Genomic DNA, 27,993 nt, shown 5'->3' on the forward strand with positions numbered 1-27,993 from the left:
CCTCTACCAGGGTCCCTCTACCAGGGTCCCACTACCAGGGTCCCACTACCAGGCCTCTACCAGGATCCCTCTACCAGGGTCCCTCTACCGGGGTCCCTCTACCGGGGTCCTTCTACTGGGGTCCCACTACCAGGGTCCCTCTACCAGGGTCCCTCTACCAGGGTCCCTCTACCAGGGTCCCCCTACCAGGGTCCCTCTACCGGGGTCCCTCTACCAGGGTCCCTCTACCAGGGTCCCACTACCAGGGTCCCTCTACCAGGGTCCCTCTACCAGGGTCCCTCTACCAGGGTCCCTCTACCGGGGTCCCTCTACCAGGGTCCCTCTACTGGGGTCCCTCTACCAGGTCCCTCTACCAGGGTCCCTCTACCAGGGTCCCACTACCAAGGTCCCTCTACCAGGGTCCCTCTACCAGGGACCCTCTACCAGGGTCCCTCTACCAGGGTCCCTCTACCGGGGTCCCTCTACCGGGGTCCCTCTACCAGGGTCCCACTACCAGGGTCCCTCTACCAGGGTCCCTCTACCAGGGTCCCTCTACCGGGGTCCCTCTACCGGGGTCCCACTACCAGGGTCCCTCTACCGGAGTCCCTCTACCAGGGTCCTACTACCAGGGTCCCACTACCAGGGTCCCACTACCAGGGTCCCACTACCAGGCCTCTACCAGGGTCCCCCTACCAGGGTCCCTCTACCGGGGTCCCTCTACCGGGGTCCCTCTACCAGGGTCCCACTACCAGGGTCCCTCTACCAGGGTCCCTCTACCAGGGTCCCACTACTAGGGTCCCTCTACCAGGGTCCCTCTACCAGGGTCCCAGGGTCCCTCTACCGGGGTCCCCGCTAGTCTGAGGCGCTAGTCTGAGGCGCTGGGCTGAGGCGCAAGTCTGAGGCGCTAGTCTGAGGCGCTAGTCTGAGGTGCTAGTCTGAGGCACCAGTCTGAGGCGCTAGTCTGAGGCACTAGTCTGAGGCACTAGTCTGAGGCGCTAGTCCAAGGCGCTAGTCTGAGGCGCCAGTCTGAGGTGCTAGTCTGAGGCACCAGTCTGAGGCGCTAGTCTGAGGCGCTAGTCTGAGGCGCTAGTCTGAGGTGCTAGTCTGAGGCGCTAGTCTGAGGTACTAGTCTGCGGCGCTAGTCTGAGGTGCTAGTCTGAGGCGGTGCCCTCGTGAGGACCGCTCCTGCGGCTGCGCTTGCTGGGAATCTCCTCCTGGCTGCAGCCCTGGAAAGGGAGGGGGTGGGGAGTTACCCACACACAGAGACCCAAAGACTCACCACACATAGAGACCCATAGACTCACCACACACCGAGACCCATAGACTCACCACACACAGAGACCCATAGACTCACCACACACAGAGACCCATAGACTCACCACACACAGAGACCCATAGACTCATCACACAGAGACCCACAGACTCACTACACAGAGACCCATAGACTCACCACACACAGAGACCCATAGACTCACCACACACAGAGACCCATAGACTCACCACACACAGAGACTCATAGACTCACCACACACAGAGACCCATAGACTCACCACACACAGAGACTCATAGACTCACCACACACAGAGACCCATAGACTCACCACACAGAGACCCACAGACTCACCACACACAGAGACCCATAGACTCACCACACACAGAGACCCACAGACTCACCACACAGAGACCCATAGACTCACCACACACAGAGACCCATAGACTCACCACACACAGAGACCCATAGACTCACCACACAGAGACCCATAGACTCACCACACACAGAGACCCATAGACTCACCACACACAGAGACCCATAGACTCACCACACACAGAGACCCACAGACTCATCACACACAGAGACCCATAGACTCACCACACACAGAGACCCATAGACTCACCACACACAGAGACCCATAGACTCACCACACACAGAGACTCATAGACTCACCACACACAGAGACCCATAGACTCACCACACACAGAGACCCATAGACTCACCACACACAGAGACCCATAGACTCACCACACACAGAGACCCACAGACTCATGACACACAGAGACCCATAGACTCACCACACACAGAGACCCATAGACTCACCACACACAGAGACCCATAGACTCACCACACACAGAGACTCATAGACTCACCACACACAGAGACCCATAGACTCACCACACACAGAGACCCATAGACTCACCACACACAGAGACTCATAGACTCACCACACACAGAGACCCATAGACTCACCACACACAGAGACCCATAGACTCACCACACACAGAGACTCATAGACTCACCACACACAGAGACCCATAGACTCACCACACACAGAGACCCATAGACTCACCACACACAGAGACCCATAGACTCACCACACACAGAGACCCACAGACTCATCACACAGAGACCCACAGACTCACTACACAGAGACCCATAGACTCACCACACACAGAGACCCATAGACTCACCACACACAGAGACCCATAGACTCACCACACACAGAGACTCATAGACTCACCACACACAGAGACCCATAGACTCACCACACACAGAGACTCATAGACTCACCACACACAGAGACCCATAGACTCACCACACAGAGACCCACAGACTCACCACACACAGAGACCCATAGACTCACCACACACAGAGACCCACAGACTCACCACACAGAGACCCATAGACTCACCACACACAGAGACCCATAGACTCACCACACACAGAGACCCATAGACTCACCACACAGAGACCCATAGACTCACCACACACAGAGACCCATAGACTCACCACACACAGAGACCCATAGACTCACCACACACAGAGACCCACAGACTCATCACACACAGAGACCCATAGACTCACCACACACAGAGACCCATAGACTCACCACACACAGAGACCCATAGACTCACCACACACAGAGACTCATAGACTCACCACACACAGAGACCCATAGACTCACCACACACAGAGACCCATAGACTCACCACACACAGAGACCCATAGACTCACCACACACAGAGACCCACAGACTCATGACACACAGAGACCCATAGACTCACCACACACAGAGACCCATAGACTCACCACACACAGAGACCCATAGACTCACCACACACAGAGACTCATAGACTCACCACACACAGAGACCCATAGACTCACCACACACAGAGACCCATAGACTCACCACACACAGAGACTCATAGACTCACCACACACAGAGACCCATAGACTCACCACACACAGAGACCCATAGACTCACCACACACAGAGACTCATAGACTCACCACACACAGAGACCCATAGACTCACCACACACAGAGACCCATAGACTCACCACACACAGAGACCCATAGACTCACCACACACAGAGACCCACAGACTCACCACACACAGAGACCCATAGACTCACCACACACAGAGACCCATAGACTCATCACACAGAGACCCATAGACTCACCACACACAGAGACCCATAGACTCACCACACATAGAGACCCATATACTCACCACACACAGAGACCCATAGACTCACCACACACAGAGACCCATAGACTCACCACACAGAGACCCACAGACTCACCACACACAGAGACCCATAGACTCACCACACACAGAGACCCATAGACTCACCACACAGAGAACCATAGACTCACCACACACAGAGACCCATAGACTCACCACACACAGAGACCCATAGACTCACTCACACAGAGACCCATAGACTCACCACACACAGAGACCCATAGACTCACCACACATAGAGACCCATATACTCACCACACACAGAGACCCATAGACTCACCACACACAGAGACCCATAGACTCACCACACAGAGACCCACAGACTCACCACACACAGAGACCCATAGACTCACCACACACAGAGACCCATAGACTCACCACACAGAGAACCATAGACTCACCACACACAGAGACCCATAGACTCACCACACACAGAGACCCATAGACTCACCACACACAGAGACCCATAGACTCACCACACACAGAGACCCATAGACTCACCACACACAGAGACCCATAGACTCACCACACACAGAGACCCATAGACTCAGCACACACAGAGACCCATAGACTCACCACACACAGAGACCCATAGACTCACCACACACAGAGACCCATAGACTCATCACACACAGAGACCCATAGACTCACCACACACAGAGACCCAGAGACTCACCACACACAGAGACCCATAGACTCACAACACACAGAGACCCATAGACTCACCACACACAGAGACCCATAGACTCACCACACACAGAGACCCATAGACTCACTCACACAGAGACCCATAGACTCACCACACACAAAGACCCATAGACTCACCACACACAGAGTCACAGCATTACCGTCCGACACCAATGAGGTAGGGGATCGTTTCGCTGGACAGACAAACACACGCACACTTACAGACAAACACACGTACACACACACGTACACATCCACACACACACACACACGTACACACAAACACACACACATACACACAAACACACATACACACAAACACATACACACACAAACACATATACACACACACACACGTACACACACAAACACGCACACATACACACAAACACACATAAACACATATACACACACACGTACACACACAAACACGCACACATACACACAAACACACACACACGTACACACATACACACAAACACACGTACACACACGCACAAACACACGCACACACACGCACACGTACACACACACAAACACGCACACATACACACAAACACACATACACACGCACACAAATACACATACACACAAACACACGTACACACGCACACACATACACACATACACATGTACACACACACACACCACGCATCGTGACGGTGCCCTCACCAGGTCAGCCAGCAGTGGAGTGAACTTCCCACTGCTGCTGTTGCCGCTGCTGCTGTTGCTGTTGTTGTTGCTGCTGCTGCTGTTGTTGCTGGGTAGCTCCTCGGTGCCCGGCCCTCGTAGAACCTCGGTTCCACTCCTGGCCAGGGCTGACGCACGGACGGCGCCACCACCACTACCACCAGCGACCATTCCTCCTCCGCCGGCAACGAGCACGGCGCCGGCGGCGCCGTCGGCACCGAGCCGGGGCGCCGGCGACGCCGCCGACGGGCACAGCCGCGCCACCACGGCGCTCACGTTGTCGGCCTTGGTGCCGAGCCGGTGCCAGCGGGACAGCGCCTCCGCCACCAGCGCCTGCGCCAGCGTCAGGTCTACACCGCTGCTGCTGCTGCTGGCACCACCGGCACAACAACCGGCACCACCAGCAGCACAACCACCGGCACCACCACCAGCACAACCACCGGCACCACCACCGACATCACCACCACCACCACCGGCACCACCACCACCGCTGGCCTGCAGGATGAGACGTGTAAGTGCATGTAGACGTGTGTGTGTGTGTAGATGTGTGTGTGTGGATGTAGACGTGTGTGTGTGTATGTAGACGTGTGTGTGTGTATGTAGACGTGTGTGTGTGTATGTAGATGTGTGTGTGTATGTAGACGTATGTGCGTGTATGTAGACGTGTGTGTGTGTATGTATAGTGTGTGTGTGTAGACGTGTGTGTGTGTATGCAGACGTGTGTGTGTGTAGACGTGTGTATGTAGACGTGTGTGTGTGTATGTAGACGTGTGTGTGTGTGTATGTAGACGTGTGTGTGTGTAGATGTGTGTGTGTGGATGTAGACGTGTGTGTGTGTATGTAGACGTGTGTGTGTGTATGTAGACGTGTGTGTGTGTATGTAGATGTGTGTGTGTATGTAGACGTGTGTGCGTGTATGTAGACGTGTGTGTGTGTATGTATAGTGTGTGTGTGTAGACGTGTGTGTGTATGTAGACGTGTGTGTGTGTATGTAGACGTGTGTAAGTGTATAGTGTGTGTGTATGTAGACGTGTGTGTGTGTATGTAGACGTGTGTGTGTGTATGTAGGCGTGTGTGTGTGTAGACGTGTGTGTGTGTATGTAGACGTGTGTGTGTATGTAGACGTGTGTGTGTATGTAGACGTGTGTGTGTGTATGTAGACGTGTGTGTATATGTGTGTGTATGTAGACGTGTGTGTGTGTGTATGTAGACGTGTGTGTGTGTATGTAGACGTGTGTGCGTGTATTTAGACGTGTGTGAGTGTATGTAGACGTGTGTGTGTGTATGTAGATGTGTGTGTGTGTATGTAGACGTGTGTGCGTGTATGTAGACGTGTGTGTGTGTATGTATAGTGTGTGTGTGTAGACATGTGTATGTAGACGTGTGTGTATATGTAGACGTGTGTGTGTATGTAGACGTGTGTGTATGTAGACGTGTGTGCGTATGTAGACGCGTGTGTGTGTATGTAGACGTGTGTGTGTGTATGTAGACGTGTGTGTGTGTGTGTAGACGTGTGTGTGTGTATGTAGACGTGTGTGTATATGTAGACGTGTGTGTGTATGTAGACGTGTGTGTATGTAGACGTGTGTGCGTATGTAGACGCGTGTGTGTGTATGTAGACGTGTGTGTGTGTAGACGTGTGTATGTAGACGTGTGTGTGTATGTAGACGTGTGTGTGTGTGTATATATAGTGTGTGTGTGTATGTAGACGTGTGTGTGTGTGTAAACGTGTGTGTGTGTATGTAGACGTGTGTAAGTGTATAGTGTGTGTGTATGTAGACGTGTGTGTGTGTGTATGTAGACGTGTGTGTGTGTATGTAGGCGTGTGTGTGTGTGTAGACGTGTGTGTGTGTGTATGTAGACGTGTGTGTGTATGTAGACGTGTGTGTGTGTGCATGTAGACGTGTGTGTATGTAGACGTGTGTGTGTATGTAGACGTGTGTGTGTGTATGTAGACGTGTGTGTGTGTATGTAGACGTGTGTGTGTGTATGTAGATGTGTGTGTGTGTATGTAGACGTGTGTGTGTGTATGTAGACGTTTGTGTGTATGTAGACGTGTGTGTGTGTATGTAGACGTGTGTGTGTGTATGTAGACGTGTGTGTGTGTGTATGTAGATGTGTGTGTGTATGTAGACGTGTGTGTATATGTAGACGTGTGTGCGTGTATGTAGACGTGTGTGTGTGTGTATGTATAGTGTGTGTGTGTAGACGTGTGTGTGTGTGTAGACGTGTGTGTGTATGTAGACGTGTGTGTGTGTAGACGTGTGTATGTAGACGTGTGTGTGTATGTAGACGTGTGTGTGTGTATGTAGACGTGTGTGTATGTAGACGTGTGTGTGTGTAAACGTGTGTGTGTGTATGTAGACGTGTGTAAGTGTATAGTGTGTGTGTATGTAGACGTGTGTGTATGTAGGCGTGTGTGTGTATGTAGACGTGTGTGTGTGTATGTAGACGTGTGTGTGTATGTAGACGTGTGTGTGTGTGTGCATGTAGACGTATGTGTGTATGTAGACGTGTGTGTGTATGTAGACGTGTGTGTGTGTGTATGTATACGTGTGTGTATATGTGTGTGTGTGTATGTAGACGTGTGTGTGTGTGTATGTAGACGTGTGTGTGTGTGTATATGTGTGTGCGTGTATGTAGACGTGTGTGAGTGTATGTAGACGTGTGTGTGTATGTATGTAGACGTGTGTGTGTGTATGTAGACGTTTGTGTCTATGTAGACGTGTGTGTGTGTATGTAGACGTGCCCGTGCTCGCTGCTGCTGCTGTGCGTCCGCACGATGACAGAGCGCCACGGCCTCTGTGGGCGTGAGGACATCCCAGACTCCGTCGGTGGCCAGCACCAGGTAGCGGTGGTGCCCTGGGTCCAGCCTGTAGGCGCTGACGTCCGGCTCGGGGGAGACCACAAACTGGGCGCTCGCAAAGTCGTAGCTCCAGAGGTCCCCTGTGGGATATCGCCAACACACACACACGTACACACACACACACGTACACACACACGTACACACACATACGTACACACACACACGTACCACACACACACACGTACACACACACGTACACACACCCACACGTACACACACACGTACACACGTACACACACACACTCACACACGTACACACTCACACACGTACACACTCACACACACGTACACACACACACACGTACACACACGCACACGTGCACACGTACACACACACACGTACACACACACACGTACACACTCACACACGTACACACACACACGTACACACACACACACGTACACACACACACGTACACACACGTACACACACACGTACACACACACATACACACACACACGTACACACACGTACACACACACTTACACACGTACACACACACGTACACACACGTACACACACACGTACACACGTACGCACACACATGGACACGTACACACACGGACACACGTACACACACACGTACACACGTACACACACACGCACACACGTACACACACACACACGTACACACACGTACACACACACGTACACACACGTACACACACACGTACACACACACACGTACACACAAACACGTACACACATGTACACACACTCGTAAACACACACGTAAACACACCTATGCGTACACACACATATACATGAACACACGTTTCACAACAACCGCCATTCGCCATTAGGTGGCGATGACATAACCAGGGCGCCTGTGCCAGGCTACGTGCACTTTTAACGCCAGATGAAGTGTCGAATGCCCGCTGGCAGGAGGTCGCCAGGAGGTGCCACGGGTGTGTATAGGTGTGTGTGTGTGTAGGTGTGTGTGTAGGTGTGTGTAGGTGTGTGTGTAGGTGTGTGTGTGTAAGTGTGTGTGTGTAGGTGTGTGTGTGTAGGTGTGTGTGTAGGTGTGTGTAGGTGTGTGTGTAGGGGTGTGTGTAGGTGTGTGTAGGTGTGTGTATAGGTGTGTGTGTAGGTGTGTGTAGGTGTGTGTGTAGGTGTGTGTGCCGGACGGGCAACTCTGTCGTGGACAGTGCTGTGGGGGGAGGTCCAATTTTGATTGGCTCCTCTACATACACACACAGGGGCTAAACGGGGGCTCTGGATGGATGCGAGGGGCTGGTAACCCCTCCACCTTCAATTAATTACCACTAAACCACGAATTAAGAATATATTACTAATAAGCTTGTGCCGGAGGCCCCGGGAGGCCAGGCGTCTATGACGTCTCCTGGCCAAACCCCAATTGGCGGAGCCAGGAGATTGAATATCTACCCTCGGGGCTCCTCCAGAAACAACGAAAAACCACTACGGGTGGCCACGTGGAATGTTCGAACACTCACTGCGGAGGAGAGGCTGCCACTCCTCTGTCGGGAGCTGGACCGGTACCGCCTGGATCTATGTGGCATTCAGGAGGTCCGGTGGACCGGCTCTGGCTCCTGCCACTATGAGGGGTGGACAGTCCTCTACTCGGGGCAGCAGACTGCCAAACAACAGGGTGTGGCTCTTCTTTTGAACAAAAGAATAAAGGGGCGTGGGAACATGGCGGTGAGGTGTGGGAAGCTGTAAGTCCCAGGCTACTTTGGGCTCGCCTTCCCATCAACTGGAGGCGAGGAATGGTGGTCGTGGTTACTTATGCCCCCACCGAAGATGAACATCCGTGGAGGGATGCAGGCAAAGCCGATGAGTCAGATGACTTCTATGACCTCCTGTCACAGGTGCTGGCTAAAGTGGCCCCTCGGGATAGAGTCATCATGTTGGGTGACTTCAATGCCCGAGTTGGTCATGATACTGGCACCTGGTCTGGAGTGATTGGAGGGCATGGGCCAGATCAGCTCAATAACAACGGTAGAAGGCTGCTAGATTTTTGTGCAGCCCATGGGCTAGTAATTACCAACACGCTGTTCCGGCATCGGCGCATCCACACAACATCATGGATGCATGCCGAGTCCAAGCAAGAACATCTGCTGGACTAGATAGTGACGGACCAGCGGATGCGAGCCCATGTCCTTGACACCAGGACCTACCGTGGAGCTGATCTGCCTTCTGACCATCCGACTAGTCATCTGTAAGATGTGCCTGCTATTCTTCAACTCCGGTGGTGGGTGTACACCCAGGACCCCATTCCAACCTAAAGTGGCCTGGTCTCAGTTATCTGATGAAAGTTGCAAGCGAGAATTTCATCATCGCTTGCGGCTGGGATTGGCATCGTCCCCGACTCCTCCTGATGTCGAGGGTAAATGGGCGAGGTTTAGGACTGTGACTCATGCAGCTGCAATGGCTGCTTTGGGTACGCGGTCCAGACCTCCCCAGAGACCCTGGCTGACAGAGGAGGTGTTCAGGATGGTTGAGAAAAAACGACAGGCCCACTGTCATCAGTTACAGAATCCCATGTCAGAGAATGAGGAGGCTTACCGCAGCCTTCGATCGGAGGTTCGGAGAGCCATGAGGTGCTGCAAGGATGGGTGGTGGTCGCGGGTTGCTGAGGAGATGGAGTCTGCCTCAGTGGCCCGTGATCACAAATCTCTATTTAACTCCATCAAAAAAGTAATCTGCAGCGCCACACCTATTACCATCATTAGGAAAAAAAACGGTGACCCAATCTTCGACCCCCAGGAACAGGTTTGCAGATTTGCTGAGCATTTCTGTGAGGTCCTGGGGGAGGGAAAATCCCTCAATCGGGAAAACATCGTGGCACAAAGTGAGGATGACCCTGCTGAGGCTACGGTGCCTCAAATATTGGAAGAAGTCACCCCCTGTGAGTGGCTGGCTAAGGTGCCATCTGTTGAGGAAGTACTGAAGGCGATCTGGAGTCTGAGACCAGGAAAGGCAGCGGGCAGAGATGATCTCCCAAGCGAAATGCTGAGGGAGGGCGGCGTTTGTGCACAGACTGCCCTATATGACATCATAACAACAGTCTGGACCACTGGACGGGGTCCGCAGGATTGGAAGGATGCCCTGGTGGTCCCCCTTTTTAAGAAGTGGGACCGCACAGACTGTAACAACTACAGTGTGCCGGGAAAGGTCCTGGCAAGGATTATTCAACATCGCCTTGCCAGGCACGCTGAGGAGAGGCTTGCGGAGCCCCAATGCGGTTTCAGGAAAGGGCGGTCCTGCAAAGATGCCATATTTTCTGTCCGTCTGCTACAGCAGAGGTGTAGGGAATTCCAAAAAGACCTACATATCTGCTTTCTTGACCTGGTCAAGGCCTATGATACCATCAGTAGACCTGGGCTCTGGGTTGTTCTTCATGCTTTTGGAGTACCTGACCCTCTGCTCACGATCATTAAGGACCTTCATGATGGTGAGCGGGCCCGGGTAAAACTACGTGGCCGGGAGTCAGAGCCATTCCCTGTACACCTTGGGGTGCGACAGGGATGTCCTCTGGCTCCCACATTATTTAACATCTATTTTGACCATGTAGTTCGTGAAGCCTTCAATAGCTGTACCGGGGGAATCTCCATATGGTACATATATAATGGTAGGCTGATCGATGCCCGGGTGCGGTCAAGGGATGGCTCCTTATTGCTCAACCACGTCATGTATGCTGATGATTTGGTAATAGCTGCTCATTCAGAGGAGGAGTTGGAGACGCTGCTGCTGAGACTGGAGCGTGCCACTAAGAGGTGAGGCTTTACCATCAGCCCCACCAAAACTAAGCACCTGCCTGGGTATTTTGTACCAGCGGACACTCCACCCCCACAACTCCCAATCGGTGATGGGGCAGTTGTGGAGAGAGTGGAGAGTTTCCCATACCTGGGCAGTGTGCTTATGACCGGCTCCAGTTTAACAGCAGAGGTCTCACTCCGAATCAGTCGAGCGGCAATATCTTTTCATCGGTTGCGTAACGCTGTGTGGAAGCTACCTAGTCTGTCGCTCCGCACTAAGCGTCAAGTCTTCTCGGCCACAGTCATTCCCTCCCTTCTCTACGCTTGCGAAACGTGGACCCCCCTAATGGAACATCTTCGCTGGTGTGAAACATTTAGGCTGGCCTGCCTACGATCCATCCTGGGTTTAACCAGGCTGGATTGTGTGAGGAGCTCACAAATCCTTGAAAGATCTGGGCAAGGCACCATCGGTGAGCTCCTCCGGCGGGCAAGGCTGCGATGGCTGGGTCATGTAGCCCGCATGCCCAGCCACCGCATGCCGAAACAGCTTTTGTTCGGCCGGATTGAGGGGGCTAAACGAGCGCGGCACGGGCTAGAGAAGAGATGGAGTGATGTGGTACAGGAGGAGGTGGAGCTGAGTGGACTTGCCGATGACTGGTACCAGCGGTGTCAAGATCGGCCTCTGTGGAGGAGGCTCGTGAAGGATGCTACTGGGCAGTTGGAGGTAGTCGCTCTCCAACAACAATGGAGGGCAGAGGAGCGACGCTCAGAACAACGAGCGGAGCGCCGGGTGGCTAAAGCACAGCAGGTTGGCACAGTAGGGGGCACAGGTGGTGCATCAGCCAGTCATCTCAGTCAGTCGACCCGTGGCACCTGGGTCTGCCCCGTGACCTCCTGCCAGCGGGCGTTCGACACTTCACGTGGCCTCAGGGTGCACATAGCCTGGCACAAGCATCGTGGTGACGTCACCGCCACTTAGTGGCGAATGGCGGTTGTTGTTGTTGTTGTGTAGGTGTGTGTATAGGTGTGTGTGTAGCTGTGTGTGTGTGTAGGTGTGTGTGTGTGTGTAGGTGTGTGTGTGTAGGTGTGTGTGTGTGTAGGTGTGTGTAGGTGTGTGTGTAGGTGTGTGTGTAGGTGTATGTGTGTAGGTGTGTATAGGTGTGTGTGTAGGTGTGTGTGTAGGTGTGTGTGTGTGTACCGAGGGAGCGTGACACGGCCAGGAAGGGGATGTCCTCCGTGGCTGAGCTTTGCTGCCCAGGGCCGCAGTGAGCCACAAGGGGCCTCCTCCAGGCCACACGGCAAGGCCCCCCTGGCTTCCTCATCACCCTGGTGGGCAGACACACAAAGACAAAGATCCCCCGTGTAGCCTTAACAGACTGTACGGGCAAGTGCTGTTAGCGAGCACACACAAAGACAAAGATCCCCCGTGTAGCCTGTAACAGACTGTAGGGGCAAGTGCTGTTAGCGAGCACACACAAAGATCCCCCGTGTAGCCTGTAACAGACTGTAGGGGCAAGTGCTGTTAGCGAGCAGCACCTACGGAGGCCGGAACGGTACACGAGGGGGTGGGTGCCCAGCACCACGCCCGGCCGCCTTTGTCTCCCTAGTGGCGATGTTTACACACCGTACCAGGTATTCATTTGAGGCTTAGTCGACCTAGGGGAGGCCCTGGACCGGTTCAGATAATCGTGACTGGTGTTGGCTGTGAGCGGGAATCGAACCCGGGTCATCAGGTTCGTAGCACAGCGCGCTAACCACTACACTACTCCTCCCCATACACCCATACACACATACACACACACATACACACACATATATACACACACACAACAACAACCGCCATTCGCCACTAAGTGGCGATGACGTCACCACAACGCTTGTGCCAGGCTATGTGCACCCTGAGGCCACGTGAAGTGTCGAACGCCCGCGGGCAGGAGGTCACGGGGCAGACCCAGGTGCCACGGGTCGACTGATTGAGACGACTGGCTGATGCACCACCTGTGCCCCCTACTGTGGCAACCTGCTGTGCTTTAGCCACCCGGCGTTCCGCTCGTTGTTGTGAGCGTCGCTCCTCCGCCCTCCGTTGTTGTTGGAGGGCGACTGCCTCCAACTGCCCAGAAGCGTCCTTCACAAGCCTCCTCCACAGAGGCCGATCTTGACACCGCTGGCACCAGTCATCGGCAAGTCCACTCAGCTCCACGTCCTCCTGTACCACATCACTCCATCTCTTCTCTAGCCCGTGCCGAGCTCGTTTAGCCCCCTCAATCCGGCCGAACAAAAGCTGTTTCGGCATGCGGTGGCTGGTCATGCGGGCTACATGACCCAGCCATCGCAGCCTTGCCTGCCGGAGGAGCTCACCGATGGTGCCTTGCCCAGATCTTTCAAGGATTTGTGAGCTCCTCACTACAATCCAGCCTGGTTAAACCCAGGATGGATCGTAGGCAGGCCAGCCTAAATGTTTCACACCGGCGAAGATGTTCCATTAGGGGGGTCCACGTTTCGCAAGCGTAGAGAAGGGAGGGAATGACCGTGGCCGAGAAGACCTGAAGCTTACTGTGGAGCGACAGACCAGGTAGCTTCCACACAGCGTTACACAACCGATGAAAATATATTGTCGCTGGACTGATTCGGAGTGAGACCTCTGCTGTTAAACTAGAGCCGGTCATAAGCACACTGCCCAGGTATGGGAAACTCTCCACTCTCTCCACAACTGCCCCATCACCGATTGGGAGTTGTGGGGGTGGAGTGTCCGATGGTACAAAATACCCAGGCAGGTGCCTGGGTATTATACACATACACACACACAGACACACATACACACACACATACACACACACACACACAGACACACACATACACACACAGACACACACACATACACACACATACACACACACATACACACACACACATACACAAGAACAACAACCGCCATTTGCCACTAAGTGGCGGTGACGTCACCACGACGCTTGTGCCAGGCTATGTGCACCCTGAGGCCACGTGAAGTGTCGAACGCCCGCTGGCAGGAGGTCACGGGGCAGACCCAGGTGCCACGGGTCGACTGACTGAGATGACTGGCTGATGCAGCACCTGTGCCCCCTACTGTGCCAACCTGCTGTGCTTTAGCCACCCGGCGCTCCGCTCGTTGTTGTGAGCGTCGCTCCTCTGCCCTCCGTTGTTGTTGGTGGGCGACTGCCTCCAACTGCCCAGTAGCGTCCTTCACGAGCCTCCTCCACAGAGGCCGATCTTGACACCGCTGGTACCAGTCATCGGCAAGTCCACTCAGCTCCACGTCCTCTTGTACCACATCACTCCATCTCTTCTCTAGCCCGTGCCGCGCCCGCTTAGCCCCCTCAATCTGGCCGAACAAAAGCTGTTTCGGTATGAGGTGGCTGGGCATGCGGGCTACATGACCCAGCCATCGCAGCCTTGCCCGCCGGAGGAGCTCACCGATGGGACCTTGTCCAGATCTTTCAAGGATTTGTGAGCTCCTCACACAATCCAGTCTGGTTAAACCCAGGATGGATCGTAGGCAGGCCAGCCTAAATGTTTCACACCGGCGAAGATGTTCCATTAGGGGGGTCCATGTTTCGCAAGCGTATAGAAGGGAGGGAATGACCGTGGCCGAGAAGACCTGAAGCTTAGTGCGGAGCGACAAACCAGGTAGCTTCCACACAGCGTTACGCAACCGATGAAAAGATATTGCTGCTCGACTGATTCGGAGTGAGACCTCTGCTGTTAAACTGGAGCCAGTCATAAGCACACTGCCCAGGTATGGGAAACTCTCCACACTCTCCACAACTGCCCCATCCCTGATAGGGAGTTGTGGGGGTGGAGTGTCCGATGGTACAAAATACCCAGGCAGGTGCTTAGTTTTGGTGGGGCTGATGGTAAGGCCCCACCTCTTAGTGGCACGCTCCAGTCTCAGCAGCAGCGTCTCCAACTCCTCCTCTGAATGAGCAGCTATTACCAAATCAGCAGACATAACGTGGTTGAGCAATAGGGAGCCATCCCTTGACCGCACCCGGGCATCGATCAGCCTCCCATTATATCTGTACCATATGGAGATTCCCCCGGTACAGCTATTGAAGGCTTCACGAACTACGCGGTCAAAATAGATGTTAAATAATGTGGGAGCCAGAGGACATCCCTGTCGCACCCCAAGGTGTACAGGGAATGGCTCTGACTCCCGGCCACGTAGTTTTACCCGGGCCCGCTCACCATCATGAAGGTCCTTAATGATCGTGAGCAGAGGGTCAGGTACTCCAAAAGCACGAAGAACGACCCAGAGCCCAGGCCTACTGATGGTATCATAGGCACACACACACATACACACGAATGTCTTACCGCCCGCCCAGCCTCTCGATGCGTTCCCTCTCCACTGGATCCTCCGGCTTGTGGTCGCGCGTCAACGCCACGGCAAGTAGCGGCACCACCTCGTCCACCACCTCCTCCTCCACCTCGTCCACCTCCTCATCCACCACCTCGTCCACCTCCTCCACCACCTCGTCCACCTCCACCACCTTATCCACCTCCTTGTCCACCACCACCTCCTTGTCCACCTCCTCCTCTTCCACCTCGTCCACCACCTCCTCCTTGTCCACCTCCTGCCGGGGCGGTGGTGGTGGTGGTTGTGACAGTGGTGGCCGTGGTGGTGGCGGTGGTTGTGACAGTGGTGGTGGTGGTTGTGACAGTGGTGGTGGTGGTTGTGACAGTGGTGGTGGTGGTTGTGACAGTGGTGGCCGTGGTGGTGGCGGTGGTTGTAGTGGTGGTGGTTGTGACAGTGGTGGTGGTGGCGGTGGTGATGGTGGTTGTGACAGTGGTGGTGGTTGTGACAGTGGTGGTGGTGGTTGTGACAGAGGTGGTGGCCGTGGTGGTGGTGATGGTGGTTGTGACAGTGGTGGTGGCCGTGGTGGTGGTGGTGATTGTGACAGTGGTGGTGGTTGTGACAGTGGTGGCCGTGGTGGTGGTGGTGGTGGTTGTGACAGTGGTGGTGGTTGTGACAGTGGTGGTGGCCGTGGTGGTTGTGACAGTGGTGGTGGTGGTGGTTGTGACAGTGGTGGCCGTGGTGGTGGTGGTGGTTGTGACAGTGGTGGTGGTGGTGGTTGTGACAGTGGTGGTGGTGGTTGTGACAGTGGTGGTGGTGGCGGTGGTGGTGGTTGTGGTGGTTGTGACAGTGGTGGTTGTGGTTGTGGTTGTAGTTGTGGTGGTTGTGACAGTGGCGGTGGTTGTGACAGTGGTGGTGGTTGTGGTTGTGGTGGTTGTGACAGTGGTGGTGGTTGTGACAGTGGTGGTGGTGGTTGTGACAGTGGTGGTTGTGGTTGTGGTGGTTGTGACAGTGGTGGTTGTGGTTGTAGTTGTGGTGGTTGTGACAGTGGCGGTGGTTGCGGTGTTGCCACGGCTTGGCCGATGGCCGCTATGAAGTCCGCCACGACTTGGCCATGCGTAGGTGGGGTTCCGTCCCAGGCTAGGTGGGCCTTCACAGAAGGGGGGCCCATGTCCGAAGGGGGGTCCGCTGAATAAATGGGGCGCAAGGAAGAAGGGGGGCCCGCTGAATAAATGGGTCGCAGTGAGGAAGGGGGGGCCAATGAATAGACGGGGTGCGTTGAAGGGGGGGGGGGTCCGTCTGTGGGGGTGCCCCCCCCCCGGGGGTGGCGCTGGGCGATGACGGCTCGCGAGTCTCCCACGTGGGCGACGTAGAGCTCGTCACCGCCCCTGATGAGGCAGCAGCAAGCCGTGGTGCCTGTCGTGCTGGGATGGCCCTGCCGTGTGCGCGACCAGCTGCCTCCTGTAGGGGGGGGGGGGGAGTTAGACAGGGGTGTGGGTGAGTGACTGTGTGGGTGGGTGGGTGAGTGAGTGATTGAGTGGGTGGGTGAGTGAGTGGGTGGGTGGGTGAGTGATTGAGTGGGTGGGTGAGTAACTGAGTGGGTGAGTGACTGAGTGGGTGGGTGATTGAGTGGGTGGGTGAGTTACTGACTGGGTGAGTGACTGTGTGAGTGGGTGGGTGGGTGGGTGATTGAGTGGGTGGGTGAGTGACTGAGTGGGTGAGTGACTGTGTGGGTGGGTGGGTGGGTGACTGAGTGGGTGGGTGGGTGAGTGACTGACTGGGTGAGTGACTGTGTGAGTGGGTGGGTGGGTGATTGAGTGGGTGGGTGAGTGACTGAGAGGGTGAGTGACTGTGTGAGTGGGTGGGTGGGTGAGTGATTGAGTGGGTGGGTGAGTGACTGAGTGGGAAGTGACTCTGTCAGTGGGTGAGTGATTGAGTGGGTGGGTGGGTGAGTGACTGTGTGAGTGGGTGGGTGAGTGATTGAGTGGGTGGGTGGGTGAGTGACTGTGTGGGTGAGTGACTGAGTGGGTGAGTGACTGTGTGGGTGGGTGGGTGAGTGATTGAGTGGGTGAGTGAGTGACTGAGTGGGTGAGTGACTGTGTGAGTGGATGGGTGAGTGATTGAGTGACTGTGTGGGTGGGTGAGTGACTGAGTGGGTGAGTGACTGTGTGAGTGGGTGGGTGGGTGAATGACTGTGTGGGTGAGTGACTGTGTGAGTGGGTGGGTGGGTGAGTGATTGAGTGGGTGGGTGAGTGTGCCAAAAAAAACCTCTGGAAGGTAAGATGGACAATTGTTGCTAGGAATTTTATGTTATTAAATTTGTTATAACAAAAATTAAATTGTAAAAGTTTTTTTTGTATTTTGAAACGTTTTACAATTTTCAATGTTATTGAACAAAAATATATCAAATATGAAAAATGTTGCGAGAATCTCTTACACATTAGCCATGGGCGAAATAAATGTATCGTGCAACATTCACTGCCATTAATGCAGTGCTACAGTGAAATGCAGCGAAGTGTTTGATGACGTTATTTCTGTCAATATTCCCTGCCATTACATTGAGACAAAATAAAATTAGACTCTGATCAATTTATTGGTAACTCTACCGCTTCTCTTTGCTCTTCGTTATTTCCTAGGTAACTTCAGACAGCATCAGCCACACTCACGTTTCTTCACTCTCCGCTATCAAGCAGCGTCCATCGGAGAAGATCAAATTCATTATGAGACCTCCTTTGCCAGTAACAATATATAGTAATAGGTTTTACCCTTTTAACTGGCAGAAAAACTGACACCTTTATTCAAAGCATCATGTTTGCAATAACCACAGCACAAGCAGTCAAAATGCAAACAAAAGAGACAACTCTGATAATAATATTGGCACTGTCCTTGAATTTGATTGGTCCACACGCGAGACGGCTTTTCTTAGAGCCTAGTCTCCACTGGTGTTGGACCAGAAGACGCCAAAAGGCGTACAACTCAAAAACAGCGTACTATCAGAGTATTGAGGGCTCGGGGTGAGCATTTACAACCTAGTAATAGTTTTTACCCTTTTTATTATCAGAGTTGTCTCTTTTGTTTGCATTTTGACTGCTTGTGTTGTGGTTATTGCAAACATGATGCCTTGAATAAAGGTGTCAGTTTTTGTGCCAGTTAAAAGGGTAAAACCTATTCCTATACTAAGATCAAATTCGTCAGTTAACAGCTTCGGGTGATTGAAAACAGCGCTAAGGTGAAGTTACGGGGGGGGGGGGGGTTGTTCAAATTGCGCAGCAGGCACAGAGAATGTTCCCCCTTCGTCTATTGTGGAAGATACAGAAGACTTCCCTGATCAACAAATTAAACCAATTTCAATGTTTATTTTGCCTCTATCAGCTACATTTGGCCCCAATCATACACGACAAAACGTTGCGCCTTTTGGCGTCATCATCACCTGGTCTAACACCGCAAGTGTGAGACGTCATCATCATCTGGTCTAACACCGCAAGTGTGAGACATCATCTGGTCTAACACCGCCTGTGTGAGACGTCATCATCACCTGGTCTAACACCGCAAGTGTGAGACATCATCATCATCTAGTCTAACACTGCGTGTGTGAGACGTCATCATCACCTGGTCTAACACCGCAAGTGTGAGACGTCATCATCACCTGGTCTAACACCGCAAGTGTGAGACGTCATCATCATCATCTGGTCTAACACCGCAAGTGTGAGACGTCATCATCATCTGGTCTAACACCGCAAGTGTGAGACGTCATCATCACCTGGTCTAACACCGCAAGTGTGAGACGTCATCATCACCTGGTCTAACACCGCAAGTGTGTGACGTCATAATCACCTGGTCTAACACCGCAAGTGTGAGACGTCATCGTCACCTGGTCTAACACCGCAAGTGTGAGACGTCATCATCACCTGGTCTAACACCGCAAGTGTGAGACGTCATCATCATCTGCTCTAACACCGCAAGTGTGAGACTTCATCATCACCTGGTCTAACACCGCAAGTGTGAGACGTCATCATCATCATCTGGTCTAACACCGCGTGTGAGACGTCATCATCATCTGGTCTAACACCGCAAGTGTGAGACGTCGTCATCACCTGGTCTCACACAGCGTGTGAGACGTCATCATCATCTGGTCTAACACCGCGTGTGTGAGACATCATCATCACCTGGTCTAACACCGCAAGTGTGAGACGTCATCATCACCTGGTCTAACACCGCAAGTGTGAGACGTCATCATCATATGGTCTAACACCGTGTGTGTGACGTCATCATCACCTGGTCTAACATCGCAAGTGTGAGACGTCATCATCACCTGGTCTAACACCGCAAGTGCGAGACGTCATCATCATCATCTGGTCTAACACCGCAAGCGTGAGACGTCATCATCACCTGGTCTAACACCGCCTGTGTGAGACGTCATCATCACCTGGTCTAACACTGCGTGTGTGAGACGTCATCATCACCTGGTCTAACACCGCAAGTGTGAGACATTATCATCATCTGGTCTAACACTGCGTGTGTGAGACGTCATCATCACCTGGTCTAACACCGCAAGTGTGTGACATCATCATCACCTGGTCTAAAACCGCAAGTGTGAGACGTCATCATCACCTGGTCTAACACCGCAAGTGTGAGACGTCATCATCATCTGCTTTAACACCGCAAGTGTGAGACGTCATCATCACCTGGTCTAACACCGCAAGTGTGAGACGTCATCATCACCTGGTCTAACACCGCAAGTGTGAGACGTCATCATCACCTGGTCTAACACCGCCTGTGTGAGACGTCATCATCACCTGGTCTAACACTGCGTGTGTGAGACGTCATCATCACCTGGTCTAACACCGCAAGTGTGAGACATTATCATCATCTGGTCTAACACTGCGTGTGTGAGACGTCATCATCACCTGGTCTAACACCGCAAGTGTGTGACATCATCATCACCTGGTCTAAAACCGCAAGTGTGAGACGTCATCATCACCTGGTCTAACACCGCAAGTGTGAGACGTCATCATCACCTGGTCTCACACAGCGTGTGAGACGTCATCATCATCTGGTCTAACACCGCGTGTGTGAGACATCATCATCACCTGGTCTAACACCGCAAGTGTGAGACGTCATCATCACCTGGTCTAACACCGCAAGTGTGAGACGTCATCATCATATGGTCTAACACCGTGTGTGTGACGTCATCATCACCTGGTCTAACACCGCAAGTGTGAGACGTCATCATCACCTGGTCTAACACCGCAAGTGTGAGACGTCATCATCATCATCTGGTCTAACACCGCAAGCGTGAGACGTCATCATCACCTGGTCTAACACCGCCTGTGTGAGACGTCATCATCACCTGGTCTAACACTGCGTGTGTGAGACGTCATCATCACCTGGTCTAACACCGCAAGTGTGAGACATTATCATCATCTGGTCTAACACTGCGTGTGTGAGACGTCATCATCACCTGGTCTAACACCGCAAGTGTGTGACATCATCATCACCTGGTCTAAAACCGCAAGTGTGAGACGTCATCATCACCTGGTCTAACACCGCAAGAGTGAGACGTCATCATCACCTGGTCTAACACCGCAAGTGTGAGACGTCATCATCACCTGGTCTAATGCCGCAAGTGTGTGACGTCATCATCATCATCTGGTCTAACGCCACAAGTGTGAGACGTCATCATCATCTGGTCTAACACCGCAAGTGTGAGACGTCATCATCATCATCTGGTCTAACACCGCAAGCGTGAGACGTCATCATCACCTGGTCTAACACCGCCTGTGTGAGACGTCATCATCACCTGGTCTAACACTGCGTGTGTGAGACGTCATCATCACCTGGTCTAACACCGCAAGTGTGAGACATTATCATCATCTGGTCTAACACTGCGTGTGTGAGACGTCATCATCACCTGGTCTAACACCGCAAGTGTGTGACATCATCATCACCTGGTCTAAAACCGCAAGTGTGAGACGTCATCATCACCTGGTCTAACACCGCAAGTGTGAGACGTCATCATCATCTGCTTTAACACCGCAAGTGTGAGACGTCATCATCACCTGGTCTAACACCGCAAGTGTGAGACGTCATCATCACCTGGTCTAACACCGCAAGTGTGAGACGTCATCATCACCTGGTCTAACACCGCCTGTGTGAGACGTCATCATCACCTGGTCTAACACTGCGTGTGTGAGACGTCATCATCACCTGGTCTAACACCGCAAGTGTGAGACATTATCATCATCTGGTCTAACACTGCGTGTGTGAGACGTCATCATCACCTGGTCTAACACCGCAAGTGTGTGACATCATCATCACCTGGTCTAAAACCGCAAGTGTGAGACGTCATCATCACCTGGTCTAACACCGCAAGTGTGAGACGTCATCATCACCTGGTCTCACACAGCGTGTGAGACGTCATCATCATCTGGTCTAACACCGCGTGTGTGAGACATCATCATCACCTGGTCTAACACCGCAAGTGTGAGACGTCATCATCACCTGGTCTAACACCGCAAGTGTGAGACGTCATCATCATATGGTCTAACACCGTGTGTGTGACGTCATCATCACCTGGTCTAACACCGCAAGTGTGAGACGTCATCATCACCTGGTCTAACACCGCAAGTGTGAGACGTCATCATCATCATCTGGTCTAACACCGCAAGCGTGAGACGTCATCATCACCTGGTCTAACACCGCCTGTGTGAGACGTCATCATCACCTGGTCTAACACTGCGTGTGTGAGACGTCATCATCACCTGGTCTAACACCGCAAGTGTGAGACATTATCATCATCTGGTCTAACACTGCGTGTGTGAGACGTCATCATCACCTGGTCTAACACCGCAAGTGTGTGACATCATCATCACCTGGTCTAAAACCGCAAGTGTGAGACGTCATCATCACCTGGTCTAACACCGCAAGAGTGAGACGTCATCATCACCTGGTCTAACACCGCAAGTGTGAGACGTCATCATCACCTGGTCTAATGCCGCAAGTGTGTGACGTCATCATCATCATCTGGTCTAACGCCACAAGTGTGAGACGTCATCATCATCTGGTCTAACACCGCAAGTGTGAGACGTCATCATCATCTGCTTTAACACCGCAAGTGTGAGACGTCATCATCACCTGGTCTAATGCCGCAAGTGTGTGACGTCATCATCATCATCTGGTCTAACGCCACAAGTGTGAGACGTCATCATCACCTGGTCTAACACCGCAAGTGTGAGACGTCATCATCACCTGGTCTAACACCGCCTGTGTGAGACGTCATCATCACCTGGTCTAACACTGCGTGTGTGAGACGTCATCATCACCTGGTCTAACACCGCAAGTGTGAGACATTATCATCATCTGGTCTAACACTGCGTGTGTGAGACGTCATCATCACCTGGTCTAACACCGCAAGTGTGTGACATCATCATCACCTGGTCTAAAACCGCAAGTGTGAGACGTCATCATCACCTGGTCTAACACCGCAAGTGTGAGACGTCATCATCACCTGGTCTAACGCCGCAAGTGTGTGACGTCATCATCATCATCTGGTCTAACGCCACAAGTGTGAGACGTCATCATCATCTGGTCTAACACCGCAAGTGTGAGACGTCATCATCATCTGCTTTAACACCGCAAGTGTGAGACGTCATCATCACCTGGTCTAACACCGCAAGTGTGAGACGTCATCATCACCTGGTCTAACACCGCAAGTGTGTGACATCATCATCACCTGGTCTAACACCGCAAGTGTGAGACGTCATCATCACCTGGTCTAACACCGCAAGTGTGAGACATCATCATCATCCGGTCTCACACCGCAAGTGTGAGACGTCATCATCATCTGGTCTACCACCGCGTGTGTGAGACGTCATCTTCACCTGGTCTAACACCGCAAGTGTGAGACGTCATCATCACCTGGTCTAACACCGCAAGTGTGAGACGTCATCATCATCTGGTCTAACACCGCGTGTGAGACGTCATCATCACCTGGTCTAACACCGCGTGTGAGACGTCATCATCACCTGGTCTAACACCGCAAGTGTGAGACGTCATCATCATCATCTGGTCTAACACCGCGTGTGAGACGTCATCATCATCACCTGGTCTAACACCGCGTGTGAGACGAGGCTCTAAGGGAAGCTGTCTCGGGTGTGGACTTATCAATTCCACCGCCAATGCATTATCAGAGCTGCGTGTTTTGTGTTTGCATTCCGACCGCAGGTATTGTGCTCAATGCACAAACAATGACTCCTTGTATACGAAAAAAATGGTGTCAGTTTTGTTGCCAGATGAAAGGGTTAAAAAAAAATAATTATCATATTGTGTTACAGGCAAACGAGGTTCCAATGGTGGAACAAAACGTTAATTTAGTGTAGTGTATAGTGTAGTGTATAGTGTAATGTAGTGTGTAGTGTAGTGTGTAGTATATAGTGTAGTGTAGTGTATAGTAGTGTATAGTGTAGTGTATAGTGTATAGTAGTGTATAGTGTATAGTGTAGTGTATAGTAGTGTAGTGTATAGTAGTGTAGTGTATAGTGTAGTGTATAGTAGTGTAGCGTATAGTAGTGTATAGTAGTGTATAGTGTAGTGTATAGTGTAGTGTATAGTAGTGTAGTGTATAGTAGTGTATAGTGTAGTGTATAGTGTAGTGTATAGTAGTGTATAGTAGTGTAGTGTATAGTGTAGTGTATAGTAATGTATAGTAGTGTATAGTGTAGTGTATAGTGTAGTATATAGTGTAGTGTATAGTAGTGTAGTGTATAGTGTAGTGTATAGTGTAGTGTATAGTAGTGTATAGTAGTGTAGTGTATAGTAGTGTAGTGTATAGTGTAGTGTATAGTGTAGTGTATAGTAGTGTATAGTGTAGTGTATAGTAATGTATAGTGTAGTGTATAGTGTAGTGTATAGTGTAGTGTATATAGTAGTGTATAGTAGTGTAGTGTATAGTATAGTAGTGTATAGTGTAGTATATCTAGTAGTGTATAGTGTAGTGTATAGTATAGTAGTGTATAGTGTAGTGTATAACGCAGCACGCGTGAGACCCACCCAGCTCCTCCCACATGGCACGCTGGCACGCCAGGAAGCCGTCACGGATGGCGTGGCAAACTCCCGCGGGGTCGGTGGCGCCCCACAGCCCGGGCTGGGCACGGATCGAGGGCCAGAGGCAGCGGCGGGCGAATCGAGCGGCCTGGGGGCCGCCGTGGCCGTCGAACACGGCCAGGAAGATGGCGTCCCCGTCGCCCTCGGTGGAGACCTGCGGGCACGGGGCGGCGAGGGGAACGTCACGTGACGCGAGCGGTGCATTGTGGGTCGGTCCTAGGCCTCGACCGGCGACCCGGCGGACAAAGATCCCCCGTGCAGCCTTGGCGGACCGTAGAGGCGAGCGCCGTTAGCGAGCGGCGCCAGCGATGGCCGCGAGGGCACACGAGGGGGTGGGTGGCCGGCACCACGCCCGGCCGCCTTTGTCTCCCCGGTGGCGATGTTCACGCACCGCACCGGGTACTCGTTTGAGGCCGAATCGACCTAGGGGGAGGCCCAGGACCGGTTCAGATAATCGCCACTGGGTGTTGGCCGTGAGCGGGAATCGAACTCGGGGTCGCCAGGTTCATAGTGCAGCGCGCTAACCGCTACACTATCGCTCCCCACACACACAGAGACACACACAGAGACACACACAGAGACACAGAGACACACACACACAGACACACACAGAGACACACAGAGACACACACACAGAGACACACAGACACACACACAGAGACACACACAGACACACACAGAGACACACACACAGAGACACACAGACACACACACAGACACACACACACACAGAGACACACACACAGAGACACAGAGACACACACAGACACACACAGAGACACACACAGACACACAGATACACACACAGAGACATACAGAGACACACACAGACACACACAGAGACACACAGAGACACACACACAGAGACACACACACACAGAGACACACACACAGACACACAGACACACACACACAGACACACACAGAGACACACACACAGACACACACACAGAGACACACACAGACACACACAGAGACACACACACACAGAGACTCCGCCCACCTCTGTGATGTCCTCCATGTAGCGCCGCCCCCCACGGTTGGAATCGGCGCTCACGATCAGCTTCAATGGGCTCGACATGGTGCAACCTTAACACACACACAGACAGACACATACAGACACACAGATACACACACACACATACACACACACAGACACACACACAGAGACACACACAGACACACACACACACAGACACACAAACAGACACACACACACACAGACACACACACAGATACACAAACACAGATACACACAGACACACAGACACACACACACAACAACCTGTGTCTCTGTGTGTGTGTGTCTGTGTGTGTCTTTGGTGCAACCTTACCCCACACATACACACACAATAACCTGTGTGTGTCTGTGTGTGTGTCTCTGTGTGTCTCTGTGTGTGTCTCTTGTGCAACCTCACCCCACACACACAACCTGTGTGTGTGTGTCTCTGTGTGTGTCTGTGTGTGTGTCTCTTGTGCAACCTCACCCCACACACACACACAACCTGTGTGTCTGTGTGTCTGTGTGTGTCTGTGTGTGTGTCTCTTGTGCAACCTCACCCCACACACACAGACACACAACCTGTGTGTTTGTGTATGTCTGTGTGTGTAGTCGTGCTCTCAGTGCGGGCTACTCACAACACTGATGACAAATGTCGCCGTGACTACCACGTTTTTGCCGTCGTAAAATGACAGATTAATAATAAACAAAAATTAGGTTAATAATGAAAAATGACAGATTAATAATACACACAAATTAGGTTAATAATGAAAAATGACATATTAATGACAGGCTCATAATCAACAATGACAGATTAATAATGAAAACCACAGACTAATCATGGAAAATGACAGATTCATAATAAACAGAAAAGCCTTAAAGCCCTAAGCGTGTTGTGGTGGCAGCAGCAGCAGCAGCAGTGACGAGGCACACCACGTGACGTTGCTGGGGCAAGCCAGGGCAAGCCAGGGCAACACACGCCTCACACCACACACACAGCCTCACACTACACACACAGCCTCACAGTACACACACAGCCTCACACTACACACACACAGCCTCTCATTTACACACCGACCCCCCTGGTTCCATCTGTGGGGGGCTAGTGCCCCCCTCCACACTCCCCATTAGGTGGGGGGGACTGATCTCCCCCTCCCCACTCCCCATTAGGTGGGGGGGGACTGATCTTCCCCTCCCCCCTCCCCCGCGAGCGGGTGGGGTGTGACGTCAGCACCCCTCCACCCCCCCCACTCGCCGCTGGCGGCTGCTCAGAGTTAATTATTTATTTATACTAAGCCGTTGTGTCAACAGCCAACGGGGGCTGGACGGCCCTCCCCCACCCACGTGACCCCCCCACCCACGCGCGTGGGTGCGGGCAGCCGTAGTAGGGTAGTTTAATATGCACGCGCTGGGTAAGCAATTAATTAATTAATCTCTGCGCGCGCTCGGTAAGCAATTAATTAATTAATCTCTGCACGCGCTCGGTAAGCACTTAATTAATTAATCTCTGCGCGCTCGCTTGCGGTGAAAGTCAAACGTCCCTCTGTTTAATTATTTATTTACGGGTGCCTATGCTGATTAAAGCCACCCACACACACGCACAGCGTGGTACGCCAATCGCTGTCCCACCGCTCTTCACAAAGATCCCCCATATAGCCTTAACAGACTGTAGGGGCAAGTGCTGTTAGCGAGCAGCACCTATGAAGGCCGTAACCGCTCTTCACACACACACGCACGCACACACGCGTCACAAAGTCAGTCTGCGCTAAAATTTATTTCCCGTGTATGTCTCCCTCCAGCCAGCAGCAGCCCTTCCTCCTCTCTCACCTACCCGTCTCAGAGTGCGTCCACTGCCTGAGCCCGAGCCGACCGAACTGACCTCCTTTGTCCGTGTCTGCCGCTCACCTCTGCGGCCGCTGCCGCCGCTGCCCGACGGGGCCGAGGGAGATGTTTCTCTCTCTCTCTCTCGCCTTGGGGGACTTTGTGTCGTCGATCGCTCTCAGCTCCACCCTGCAGGCGTCCCGAGCGCGGACCCTGAGGACGGCTAGCTCCTCTCTCTCTCCGCTGCCGCCGCTCCAGAAGGACTCTGCCACAAATTCT

The 27,993-nt window shown here is 52.7% G+C and overlaps 1 protein-coding gene across 2 annotated transcripts; it reads right to left on the reverse strand.

Moving 5' to 3' along the window:
* Positions 1-303: 303 nt before the first annotated feature.
* LOC116938074 (uncharacterized) lies at positions 304-27,993 on the reverse strand. 2 transcript variants are annotated; one of them, XM_076062034.1, is made up of 8 exons: positions 27,799-27,993; positions 25,897-25,982; positions 24,840-25,047; positions 15,812-17,252; positions 12,663-12,790; positions 7,628-7,824; positions 4,861-5,373; positions 304-1,205 (listed from the first exon to the last, which is right to left on the reverse strand). In XM_076062034.1, the coding sequence occupies exons 2-8, from the start codon at positions 25,972-25,974 to the stop codon at positions 1,131-1,133; spliced, it is 2,640 nt and encodes an 879-aa protein (XP_075918149.1). In that variant the 5' UTR covers positions 25,975-25,982; positions 27,799-27,993; the 3' UTR covers positions 304-1,130. The 2 variants fall into 2 exon arrangements, with proteins under 2 accessions (XP_075918149.1, XP_075918150.1); XM_076062035.1 differs by lacking the exon at positions 27,799-27,993 and adding an exon at positions 26,532-27,043.

Source organism: Petromyzon marinus, unplaced genomic scaffold (assembly GCF_048934315.1).
Source record: "Petromyzon marinus isolate PM22_M1 ecotype Great Lakes invasive population unplaced genomic scaffold, UKy_Petmar_22M1.pri1.0 PM_G_Scaffold_48, whole genome shotgun sequence".
NCBI classification, from domain to species: Eukaryota; Metazoa; Chordata; class Hyperoartia; order Petromyzontiformes; family Petromyzontidae; genus Petromyzon; species Petromyzon marinus.

Bases quoted from the DNA above. Each gene is read 5' to 3' on its own strand.
- LOC116938074 (XM_076062034.1), bottom strand. From the start codon at position 25,974: ATGTCGAGCCCATTGAAGCTGATCGTGAGCGCCGATTCCAACCGTGGG. The intron at 17,253-24,839 runs GTGGGTCTCACG...CCCCCCCTACAG, and splicing joins TGCCATGTGGGAGGAGCTGG to GAGGCAGCTGGTCGCGCACA. The intron at 5,374-7,627 runs GCACGTCTACAT...CTCATCCTGCAG, and splicing joins AGCAGCAGCAGCGAGCACGG to GCCAGCGGTGGTGGTGGTGC.